The sequence below is a fragment of the Emiliania huxleyi genome (genome assembly GCF_000372725.1).
Source record: "Emiliania huxleyi CCMP1516 unplaced genomic scaffold EMIHUscaffold_101, whole genome shotgun sequence".
Classification (NCBI taxonomy): Eukaryota; Haptophyta; order Isochrysidales; family Noelaerhabdaceae; genus Emiliania; species Emiliania huxleyi.
The window spans coordinates 472,702-484,720 of record NW_005202368.1 but is presented as its reverse complement, the minus strand read 5'-3'; the positions used below and the strand labels follow the sequence as shown (position 1 = coordinate 484,720).

General features: G+C 65.0%; 3 protein-coding genes across 3 annotated transcripts in view; all 3 read right to left on the bottom strand.

The window, feature by feature from the left end:
• Positions 1-1,175, bottom strand: part of EMIHUDRAFT_222150 (hypothetical protein) — a gene marked incomplete at both ends in the record, with an annotated part of 6,148 nt that extends 4,973 nt beyond the window's left edge. The window contains 2 exons of the mRNA XM_005793437.1: positions 676-766; positions 919-1,175. Of these exons, the coding sequence (XP_005793494.1) occupies positions 676-766; positions 919-1,175 (348 nt within the window). The remainder of the gene's footprint in view (positions 1-675; positions 767-918) is intronic.
• A 5,954-nt stretch (positions 1,176-7,129) lies between these two features.
• On the bottom strand, positions 7,130-7,908 carry EMIHUDRAFT_222146 (mitochondrial substrate carrier family protein; the record flags this gene model as incomplete). The annotated part of the gene is made up of 4 exons (XM_005793436.1): positions 7,130-7,380; positions 7,450-7,493; positions 7,717-7,775; positions 7,861-7,908. The coding sequence occupies 4 exons, from the start codon at positions 7,906-7,908 to the stop codon at positions 7,130-7,132; spliced, it is 402 nt and encodes a 133-aa protein (XP_005793493.1).
• A 952-nt stretch (positions 7,909-8,860) lies between these two features.
• Positions 8,861-11,826, bottom strand: CYP16 (peptidyl-prolyl cis-trans isomerase; the record flags this gene model as incomplete). The annotated part of the gene is made up of 5 exons (XM_005793435.1): positions 8,861-9,385; positions 9,612-9,647; positions 11,082-11,105; positions 11,144-11,608; positions 11,704-11,826. The coding sequence occupies 5 exons, from the start codon at positions 11,824-11,826 to the stop codon at positions 8,861-8,863; spliced, it is 1,173 nt and encodes a 390-aa protein (XP_005793492.1).
• Between the last annotated feature and the right edge of the window lie 193 nt (positions 11,827-12,019).

Genomic DNA, 12,019 nt, shown 5'->3' with positions numbered 1-12,019 from the left:
AGGGGTGGGGAGGGGGGTATGCAGGCAGCGGTTTCCCAGCTACGCCCCGCGCCGCCACCGCCTCAAAGTCCGCCCGCGACGGCCCGCCCCCTCCCCCAGCGTCGACAAAGCTCGTGTTGCGGAGCAGCTTGGAGGAGGCCGGCGGCGGCGGCGGCGGCGGCGAGGCGCGCGCCGCTTCCCTGCAGGGCACGGCGGCGGCGCGCGGCGGCGGCGGCGGCTGTCTGGCCGTGGGGGGGCGCAAGTCTTGGTAGAGGTAGTGGTAGTGCGTCGGCTTGCCGCCGCCGCCGCCCGCCGCCTCGTGTGCCTGCGGGAGGGAGAAGCGTGGGGAGTTGGGGGAAGAGCGGGGAGGGAGGGGCGGCGAGGGAGGGGCGGCGAGGAGGGAGAGGGAGGGGAGGGGACGAGGAGGGAGAGGGAGGGGAGGAGAGGGAGGCGGCGGTGAGGGAGCGGCAGCGGGTCTCCCAAGCGTCTCCCAAGCGTCTCCCAAGCGTCTCGGCAGCGTCTCGGCAGCGTCTCGGAAGCGTCTCGGAAGGGTCTCGGAAGCGTCTCGGAAGAAGCGTCTCGGCAGCGTCTCGGCAGCGTCTTGGCAGCGTCTTGGCAGCGTCGCGCCTTTGCGCTCGGGTTGAGCAGCGCGATCTCGTCGCCGGAGGAGAGGATGTGGAGCTTAGACTTGCCGACCGCCTTGCCGTTGACGTACGTCCCGTTCGAGGAGCAGTCGAGCAGCTGCACCGCACCCTCCGGCGTGCGAAAGATCTTGCAGTGCGAGGAGCTGCGGCGGGGAGCGGCGAGGGTCGGCGGGGCGAGGCGTCGGAGTGCAGGGCGTCGGCGGGGCGCGGGACACTCGCAGACGGGGGCGCCGCCGCGCGGGCGGAGTCGCGGGAGTGATGCAGCGATGCAGCAGGCTGCGACGCGCGCACACACCTCACGCGGGCGTCGTCGATCTGGATCTGCGCGTGCGCGTTGGTGGTGCGACCCATGACGCACTGACGCTGCTTTAGCTCGTGGATCCCAGGCTCGGGCGCCAGGCAGATCAGCCGGCCCCAGGTGGCTTCGGGCGCCGCCTCGTCGCCGCCACTCTGGGCTGGTGGCGTCGTCTCTGGGCCGGTGTCGGGCTGCTGCGTGAGCTCCTGCGTCTCCCCCCCATCTCCGTACTCCCCCAGCACCACTTCCATCACCATGCTCGCTCTGTCCGCAGCGCTCGCGGAGAGGCGAGGCAGCGAAATGTTCGTTGAAGGGAGGCGCGGAGGCGAAAAAAAAAAGCGAGGATCGGGGACACACGATTCCAGAAATGGTTGTGTCCTCGCTCCTCGCTCGCCCGGGCGGAGGGCATGGCCGCGGAGGAGGCGCGTACGCGCTGCCAGGCCTTCCGCAGACAGCCTCTTGGCCAGGCTGAGGGTCGGCTTTGTGTGGCGTGGCCCGTGCGCTGCGCTGCACAAAGCTGCGTAAACTGCGGGAGCATCCTGTGCTTCCTTTGGGAAGTGCGCAACTCCTGCAGCTGGTGGAGGGCCGTGCCGCCGCTCGTCTGCTCCGTGGACAGGGCGGGGAGGCGACGCCGCAGCGCCGCAGCGTCCGCTGCACGCCGGTGCAGCACTCTGCTGCCTGGTGGGCGGCATGCTGGTGCTGTGCGCGACGTTTTCGAGGCTGCAGTGGCGCTGCACCGCAAGCCACGGCGAGTGGCACGCAGCATGCGCGGCGCCGCGCTTGGCCCGGACAGCGCCAGAGAGTGCCCTCGATGGGCCAGCCTGCGCGGCGCGAGCGCCGCACAAGCTGACGCATCGTCTGCCATTCTCTGGTCGACGGCGGTCAATCTCACGATTGTCGATCAAAACCGGCGGGCTTTGTGACGCCGTTTACGCAATCGTTTTGGGCTTCGCTTTCTCTTTTGCTTGTTTTTATTTTGTTTTTTCTTTTGCGAAGCGACGGAGGGGGGGGGCGGGCGGGCGCTAACTATGGGCAACTACATGTCGAAGGTTCGAGGACGACTACTCGCCGCCTGGGTCGTTCGGGGCGCGCGGCTCCGTCGAGGACCGGGCGCGCCCCTTACCCGGCGCGGCGTAGGTCCCACTCTGACGTATAGAGGGGAGGCACGGACACCGGCCCAATTCATCAATTCCACTCATCTTCTGGTGCCTAGCCCCGTGCAGCGGCGGTCCGGCAGGCTGCCCCCAAGGCCCCCCGGGCCGCTGCGGGTTTTGGAGTTATGCTTTGGCACAGCTTCGGCGATGGCGGCCCCTCTCTGTAGCTCCGCCGTTCATGGAGGCAACCGATGCGAGTCGACTGGTGTGTGTCGTCGTGGTTTCGTATCAAGAATACTCACTCACACACTCACTGTCCAGGTGCGTCGCCGCGCGTTCTCGACGGGAGCCCTAGCCTGCTCAGCACGCTCCCAGGATTGTGTGGAGCCTCGCCTGGCCCTCTGGGATGGCCTGCAGGGCCGGGGCGGGGTGCGATGGCGTACACATCACTCAGGGCCACATCCTCCCTGTCGCCTCCCCCAGCACTCCAAGGTGCCAAAGGAACAAACAAGGTCACAACAACACAACAGACGACAGGAAGCAACATGTGAGACTAGAGCAGGCTTGCTCCGCCTCTAGCAATCTCGCCGACCGCGAGGCCGGACAAGACCGTGTGTGGGGTCATGTGAGGTGTCTATGGGCGCCCTCCTCAGAGGCTAGCGGCCAGCCGCTAGCCCTATCCAACTCTCAAAAAAGAAAAACCACTGTTCTGATCCTTCAAGGCCGGCAAAGGCCGTAAAGGCGTCGCCGTGTCTCCCTCGTCGCAGACGATGAAGCAGATCTCCTCCTCTTTCTCACGCTCGCGACGACCCACGGCGAGTCTGAGGACGCAGACTCGCGCAAGACCTGCACATACAGCCCTGGGATTGGCTGCCTCTTTCGCGCGACGATCGCACTCCGCCCCGACTGCATCCTCGATTGCTTTTCGCCGCCGCCACCGCCGCCGCCGCCAGTTTCCCAGCAGGCACCATGCAGCGCCAACAAACACGAAACTTTCATCCTCAATACGGGAGACGTCAACCTTCGGTACACGTGTGGCGATGGCTCGACCAAGACGAAGATATTCTACCCAACGGAGCCAACAAAGGGTCCGCCACCTCATGAAGGGTACCCAGTTGTCATGTTTCACCGGGGCTCCTCTGGTTACGAATCGAAGTACGCAGATATGAATGGGACGGGGTACGATGCGTGGCTAGAGAGCGTTGCGAATCAGTGCCTGATCGTCATTGCGCCCAAAACCGACGGTTCGCCGTGGATAGAAAACACGTCCAAAGAATGCAAGAGGGACAATGACCTGCTCATCGCCATGAAGTGGGCCAGAATGGGCCTTACTACGCACCTTGGCTTACCTCGCTCGTTGAAGGCTGACTGGGGTAGTGTCGGCGCAATGGGGCACTCCGCAGGAGCGCACCACCTGCCAAAATTTGTTGAAGACGCTAATCAATCTTATGTTGAAGATGGTGAGACTTATCAAGGTGTCAACATCAAGGCCACGGTCTTCTCTCACGGCGGTGACGACTTGTACATCAACCTATCCAACCACTCCATGGGCATGTACAACACTTCATGGGCACGTAAACCGTCCTTATTCCTTACCGCGAATGGCGACGACAGCCCCGGAAAAAAGCACAACCACTGCACATCTCCGAAATGCTCGTACGACTTGTACAAGGGTATGAACGCGAAGAACAAGGTCTTTGCCAACATGAAAATTGGAGACCATAACGAGCCACACGTGCGCCACCAGTTTGCAGCGTGGACCGGCCGTTTTCTCGCATGCCATCTGTACCACAGGAAGTCAGGGTCCGGGAGGCGGAATGACACATGCCTTCGCATTTACACGAAGAAGGGCACTCCTGAGATCTGCGACGAAAGCAAACACCCATTCGCCGCGCCTGTGTCGACGAAAGACGGCAACCGGATGCCTGGATGCGAGGTTAGCGGGCAGGGGCCCCCGTTGCACTCCTGAGAAGACCTGTGCGATGCGAGCACAACCAAGAGCCGGGCGCACATCCGCCCCGCACCTTTGTCCACTACTTTTGGCGGTCCAAAACCGTCAACATTCCTGTTCATACGCTGCCTCACTCCCCTCAAGATTTCCCCGCGACGTCCGTTGTCCATTAGTTGCGGTGTGTTGCTTTTAGATTTAGTCACTAGCCGGTGCGGCGCTGTTTGATTTTCATGGTCTCTTTTTCTGTGAGAGGGGCTTGTATGTTTTGGGTGCTGGTTGTGTCCAAAAGAAAACTGTTCAGTTTTCAAAAAGGGAGCTACCTGCTCCGGCGACACTAGGGACTCGGGCCTGTGTGATCCCGCACAAAACATCTCCACACTCTAGAGGGAACGAAGGCGCTCCGCTAGCTGTCTGTTCGTTTTGGGGGTCACCCTCCCCATCATGCACGCCGCCGCGTACTCGCTGTCGGTCCGCACTACTCCGCGTGAGCCCGCTCGTTGCGGTGACGAGGACAGGAGAGCCCGGAGGAGCTCGGCTAGGGCGGTTAGTTCCGCCGTGTTGTTGGTATGCCTGCGCGCGCCGAGGTATGCTGGGTGCGCCGCCGAAGTGACAACTGGCCCGTAGCCCTCGCTCGCCAGCGACGCGCCCCTATCGCCGATTGCGTCGCCCCCGATGAGTACTGTATAGGCCCACCCTGCTTTCCCTAGGTCTTCCGACCCGTCTGTGTATGCCACCCAGTCGGGCGGGCGTCGTTGCGCCTGCTCTGCCAGTTGCTGCTGTGGGCGAAGAACGACCCCTGGTGCCTCGATCATTAGTCTCAGCTTGACCCGGCATGCCCGCCCTTCACCCTGAACCCAGACAATGGTGAACCCAACTTGCCAAAACCTCCAACGATGGGTGAACCGTGCGCAGTCTCCCTCGCACGGCAGCGCAGCTTCCTGGCGCGCTGCGACTCACGCAGCTTTGGCTGCGAGCGCAACGGATCTACGTCCACTGTCTGGGTCTCTGGCGGCTGCCGCGGCGACTTTCTATGCGACGGCGTGCTGGTCTCGTGCGGCTTCGTCACACGAACGAGCCCCGAGCAGCGCTGCGGCTGCTCCGCGCCGCCGTTTCCACGTCGGGCCGAGGTGGCCGAGACGAGGCGGGGCACGCTGAGACGAGGCCGCCTTCGCAGCAAGCTGCTGCCTCCGTCCACCGCAGCGGCTCGGATGCGGGCTCGGGCGGACCGGCGGTCGGAGCTACTCGCGGGCGGCGCGGCGAAGCGGTCTGCGTGGGGAGGCGAGTCGGCGGCGGGAGAGCTGGTCGGCAGTCGGCCGAGCGTGCTGGTGTTTCGCCACCTGGAGAAGACGGGAGGGACGACGCTGCGGCTCGCCTTCGAGGCGCACGAGAAGGTGCAGCCGGCCTTCGGGTTCTACGGCTACACGGGCCGCGCAGACATCAAGTGCCTGCCCAGCTGGCGCCGCGAAGGGTGCACCGCCAAGCGAGGCCTGTCGGGCGGCTGGTGGCGAAGCAAGCTATAGCCGAGATTTGCCCGCGATGTGGCCGCGATGGAGCCGAGATGTGGCCTAATACGGCCAAGACCCGGCCTTCACTCGGCCACAGGCGAGCCGTGGCGCGTGGTCGCGGACCTGCGCTCGTGGCCTCCGCCTCCCTTCGGAGGCGCGCTCACACACGCGCACTGGGCCGTTAATGCCGTGGCGCTCCTGTCCTTTAACACGTGGAGTTGCGAGGGTTGCCTGGCCCTCGCTAACCACCGCTGGGGGGGGGGGGGGGGGGGAGGTCTACCTCACCTCACCTTAGGCGCGTTCGTCGAGTTCCACATCGGGCCGCACTTGAAGGCTTGGCAGCAGACAATCGACTTGATCGAAGCGGACGCGCGCTTCCGCGCCTCCGTCTTGCTGGCCCTCACTTTGCGGGAGCCGGTCGCACTCTACGCGAGCTGGTGGCTCTACTACGGCCCCGGAATCTGCCACGACTTTCGCGCCCCCAACCCGGGCAAGTACACTCGCGAGTGCGCCTCGGCGGCGGAGTTTGCGACGCGGAACCCAAACCTGCAGACGTGGCTGTTGGCCAAGGGGGTGCTTCCTGGCTCAAACAAGACCGACCTCGAAAAGGCAGAGGAGCTTCTGCGGAGGGTGGACGTGGTGGGCGTGACCGAGGCCCTCCCCGCCTTCATGCGCGAGCTCTGCGGCAGGATGCGCCTCGGCTGCCCGCGTGGTCCAAATAAAAAAAGTGGGGCCATGCCGCCGCACTGCGTCGATCCGGGCCACACGCACAAGTCAGCGTGGTTCCGCCCCGAGTTTGCGGCGAAGCGGAACCGCAGCGGCTTCAGCGACGGCAAGACGTGGACGGCGGAGGGCGACACGGCTTTCCGCGCTGCCGTCCGCGACGCCGCGCCGCACGACGCAATGCTGTACGCGAGGTACCGTGAACGGTGGCTCGGCCCTTCGGCGGCGGCGGCGGCACCCGCCCCCGCGACGTGCAGCGGACGTGAGCTGCGCCAGCACACACACCAGTGGGTGGCGGTGACGGCGGCGAGGCCGGCGCTCAAGGAGTGCGCGGTCGTCGGTGTGGACAAGGGCCGTGCTTGTCGCTGGGCGCTCTGCCGGCGGGTGGATCGGAATGCTTCTTGCCCGGCCGCCACGTGCGCTAACAGGGGCGCGGGGTGCAGTGGCGGGTGAGCTAGCCTGGGACCAATGAGTGCGTGTGATCTCGAGTGATCAAGGAAGCACGAGGGCTTCGCCGACGAGGTCGCGCGGCGGTCACTAGCACCACCGCACATAAAATCTGCCCACACAACACAGATTCTATCATGAAAAACCTACGTGTACGCTGAAGTGTCGCGCGCCTGGGTCGGAGAGAGGCAGAGACCGACTAGAGTAGACCTGTGTCGAAGACCGACTCGTGGCGATGTGGGCAGTTTAAAACAGGATATCCTGCCGCATGCGCATCGGTACACGGTAAAGTAGTCGGTTCCGACAAGCACCGGAGAGGGCATTCCGGTCAGCGATGTTACACACAGACGACAGAGCTATCTTGAAAGAACACCTTTCCGCTGTTGTTCGGTCTCTGTATACAACTTTGCAGAGCGCTCCACGCTGACCGCCGAGGGAGGGCGGGCTGTGGTCGAGGGCCAAGCTGCAGGGGAGGGGGGGGGGGGGGGGGGCTATGCGCCGAGCGCCTTCTTGATCTGCTCGAGGAAGGTGAAGGTGAGGACGTAGTGGGGGCCGACGCGCAGGTAGTGCGACGAGAAGCCGCGGTACAGCCCGAGAGGCCCCTCGCTGCGCAGGAGCTGCTTGGCGCAGTCGACCGCGCCGGCGTAGAGCGTGCCCTGCCCGTCCGGGCCGATGGGCTGGTTGTACAGCCGGTTGCGCACCACGTCGAGCGGCTGGTTGCAGCAGACGCCGGCGAAGGCGCCTAGTACCATACCTCCAGAGTATCGAACCCGTGCGGGTTCAGGTCCGTGGGTAGTGTGGTAGAAGGTACCGGCGAGCGAGGCGAGCATGTGCAGCGGCGGCGCGTCGGCGAGCCTATTAATTAGCAGTAGCCTATTAGTGATCAGCTATTAATTATGGAGGCGCGACCGCTAGCCTACCATAATAATGGCACAGCATCGGGGCGGGGGGTGCGGCAACGTGCCGTGCACTCGTGGCATCGCGAGAGTACGAGCAAGTACGAGCGAGTACGAGGGGTGCGCGGATGCGGTGAATACAGCGGAATGCGGCCGAAGACAGCCGAGTGCATGTGCGTAACCTCTCGAGCGCTGCTTGGACTACAAGAATGGCGTATTCCGCTTCTAGGGCCCGCTGCTCCTGCTCACGAGATATGGGGAGATACGGGGGGAGATATGGGGAGATACTCCGCTTCTAGGCCTGCGCGCCAACCGCGCGCCGCGACCGCCTCCTTGAGGGCGGTGTAGGTGGTGAGGTGAGGCCCCGTCACCATCGCCGACCTATGAATGAATGAATCAATCGCTTCACTCGTAGATGGTGCGGCGCCGCCATTGTCTCTCATCATTAATTACACACTCATTGGTTCATCGCGGACCTGGAAGGTGGGGCGGCAGTTCAGGCACACCGTGGGGAGCACCGCGTGAAGACACTACTGAGGCAGGGAATGCGTGCCCCCCCCCCCCCCCCCCCCCCGAGTGCTAGCTGGAGCAGGCGCGAGGCTGTCTCCCGCTCTGGGGGTCGCAGCGCGCGCCGGTCCCGTGCCAAGTGGTGTGCGAGAGAGTCTGCTCTTCAACTCTACGCGGGCGCGAGACCGGCACATCGACACGGCCGTCCCGCGCCACATGCCCACCAGCCTACGTGCTGAGTACACACCAGCGTGAGGGCGGGAGTACGGTCCCGCGCCGTGTGTTCAGAGCTCTGCGTGAGCGAGTAGGAGGGGTACGAACACGGTGAGATCGGCCGAACACGGTCGAGCGCAGATGAAGACGTGTCCCCTCGAGCGCCAGTCGGAATACAAGAATGCGTCTCCCCGCGTCTTCTCCACGCGTCTAGGTCGACGAGCCCCTCTGCGGCGTGGAGCTGTCGGAAGCCGTCTAGCACCGCGCCGCCGCCCGCCGCCTGCTCGCGCGTCGCGACAAGCTCACTGGCACTAGACTCGTGCTGTTCGGTGCAAGTGGGTCCTTGTGGGGGTGAGTGACGCTGACTGACTGACTGGCTGAACACTTGTGCTTGTTCTGCCCGCCCCGCCTGCTGGCGCGTCTCACACGCTGACTAGCACCACGACTGTTGCGCAGGCAAAGCTCGCGCGCAAGCGAGCCCCACCCCCCTGCCGCCTTACCACGAGTGGTTATTACTGGTCTGCCCGCTCCGCCCGCTGGCGCGTCTTGAAGAGCTCAATCGGGCTCCTTCTAGGAACCTTCTAGGAACCTTCTAGGAACCTTCCCCTAGGCATGCTCCGCCTGCTGGCGCGTCTTGACGAGCTCGATCGGGTTGCATACGAAGGCGGCGATCGCCCCGGACGACATGCCGGCGGCCATCCGCTTGTACAGCGGCGCGGGCCCCTGCGCTGCGTCGTGCAGCTGGTCGAGGATCGGCGTGAAGCAGCCGATGCGGAAAAAGGACTTTGACGCCTCGCGCAGGACCGAGATCTGCAGCCCCGCCTGCAAGCCTGCCAGCCCGTGCGACTGCCAGACGTGGCGCAGCGTCGCCACCAGCGACGCTGGCTGCTTGTCCAGCTGCTGGCGCACCTTTCCCACCTCGACTGGGTTTGTGAAGATGGCGGCGAGCGCGGGCGCGAGCGACGACGCCATGAAGCCTCGAGCGTAGCTTTGCTGCGCGCCTTGACGTGGCAGCACTTCTTGTTTGCTCTCCTCGGTGTCGTGCTCGTCATGCGGCCCGAAGCTCACGCGTCGTCGAGGAGGCATCGCCATGAGCTGGCGGTCCGAACAAACGGACGCCGATGAGGGGAACTGGAAAAAAGAAAAAGAAAATAGAATCACCTCCACTCTCGCGTTGCTCGCTCGCCCGCGCGGAGGGCATGGCCGCGGAGGAGGCGATTGCGCGCTTGCCAGGCCTTCCGCAGACAGCTCTCGGGCAGACTGAGGGTCGGCTTTGCGTGGCGTGGCCCGTGCGCTGCGCTGCGCAAAGCTGCGTGTGCTGAGGGAGCATCTGGTGCTTCCTTTGGGAGATGCGCACCTCCTGCAGCTGGTGGAGGGCCGTGCCGCCGCGCGCCTGCTCCGTGGACAGGGCGGGGAGGCGGCGCCGCAGCGCCGCAGCGTCTGCTGCACGCCGGTGCAGCACTCTGCTGCCCGCTGGTGGGCAGCATGCTGGTGCTGTGTGCGGTGTTGGCGAGGCGGCTTTGGCGCTGTACTGCCTGCCGCGGCGAGTGGCGCGCGGCACGCGCGGCGCCGCGCGTGGCCCGGACAGCGCCAGAGAGCGCGCTCGATGAGCCAGCCGGCGCGCGAGGGGGGGGGGGGGGGGGGGCTCACCCAGTCCGGCGTAGCCTTGCGAAGATCGCGCAGTGCGCAGGTGACCCACTGGACCCACTGAATGGCAACTCGTCGGAGCTTCCGGGGTGACATCTTAGGGGTCCCTGGTCGTTTCCGCAGGCGAAAGGACAAGTCGCTTCACGCCAGACACTCCTCGACCAACCGACGCCGCCTCGTGTGTTTGTGTGGAGCCCTAGCCCTCGCCGCGAGAAGGATGTCAGAGCGCTGCTGCATCTCGAGCACGCTCTCGTGCTTCGTTGTGACCCACCCTGTCCCACCCGTGTGTGTGATCCGTGTCTACGGAGCTGTATCTTGTATCTAGGGGGGAGGGGATGGACGAATCACAACGGCTCTACACGGGGGGCAAGTCACGGGGCCACGGGGACACGGCACACGCGCGCGGCTGGCGGCGCGGGCGCGCGGGAGCCACCACGACGAGAGAAGTGTGATCGTTCCATCTTCGGAGTTCGGACATCGGAGTAGCACTCCAAGTGCTCCCCTCCAAATGCACTCCGATCAGCCAAAAAGCAAAATATCCCCGCCACTAGTCGAAGTCCACCATCTCCGCGACCCCGCCGGTCCCTCAGCTTTCGCGGGACTCGCGCAGCCGCGCGGACACCGGGACCGGAGGACCGGTCAGCGCGGCGGCGTGGGGCTTGGCGCGCACATGCACATGCACATGTGGAGTGAAGTGTGAGAAACTAGAGTGTAGAGCGCGCGGCACGCGACCGCGGCGCAACGTATACGCGCAGGCGGAGAACAAGTGCACTTGGAGTGCGAGTATAACTATTGAAGTGGCCAAGTGCTGTGGCCTCTCGTCGCTGCTGGCTCGCCCTTCTCTGTCGCGCCCGCGCCGACCCGCACGCACTAAGCGCCTCAGCCTTCACGCGCCAGCGCCGCCGCCGCGCCTCAGCCTTCACGCGCCAGCGCCGCCGCCGCGCCTCACGGAGCCCGCGCGGCTACCGATGAGTGCCTCCCTCCCTCCGCTGATTCCCCCACACCAGCTCGCGCACGGCCTGCGCTCACCGCGACTCGCTCACAGCTCGCCCTCCTTGTCGCCCTTGTTGCTGCGGTACCGCTGCCTAGGACAGGTCTAGGACAGGTCTGGGACAGGTCTAGGACAGGTCTAGGAAGGTAGTTGCTGCCTCTCGCTCCGGTTGAGTCCGCCCACCGTCACCTTGCGCATCACGATGGGGACCACCTACGGGAGGCTCCGAGGAGGCTCCGAGAAGGCTCCACCGCCGCCTCGCGCTTCACGAGGGGCGCCGCCGGGTTGTCGTTGCTCGTGCGCACGCGAGAGATGGCGAGGACGACCTCCCGGCCCGCAGTCACCCGCCCAAAGACCGGGTGCCGGGAGGAGCCGCCGGAGAACCAGTCGAGGTTCGAGTTGTGGGCCACATTGATGAAGAACTGCGAGCCGCCGGAGTCTGGCGCGCCCGTGTTTGCCATCGACAGGCTGTACGGCACGTTGGAGTCGCGAGAGATGTTCTCGTCCTTGATGTTGCCGCCGTTCGAGCGCGTCTCCGTCGCGCCGGTCGCGAGGTTGACAAAGGTCCCGTCGGGCGGCCCGCCCGTCCCCGCGCGCGTCGAGCTCGGGTCCTTGCTGTGCGGGCAGCCAAACTGGTTCATGAAGCCGTCTATCACGCGGTGGAAGTGGAGGCCGTTGTAGAAGCCCGACTTTGCCAGGTCCACAAAGTTTGACGCCTGCACAGCCCACTCCCGAAGGCGTGTCTGCAAAATGTGTCAGTGTGTCAAGAGTCAAGAGTCGGGCCAGGCGTGTCAAGCGAATAGGCGCGCACTGTTCGTGGCACGCGGTCGAGGTAGAGCTCCGCTGAGAAGGAGCCCATGGAGGTGTCAAACGTGACAGTCGGGTTCGCCGCGGCAACGGATGCGGCTGCGGCCAGGAGGAATGCGGAGAGCATCGCGCTGCTATCGCGCCGCCGCCGTTCGAGCCCGGGGCTGGAGTCGGGGTAGTGCTGCCGGCCTGCGTTGCGTTTCCCCCCCCCCGCAAGGCGCGAGACACACACGTTTTTTCTCACACCACATGAAATCTAGCCGTGTGTGCTGGCGTCCGGGTCCCAGCGGGTAGTGTAGGGGTGTCCCCGCACCCCCTAC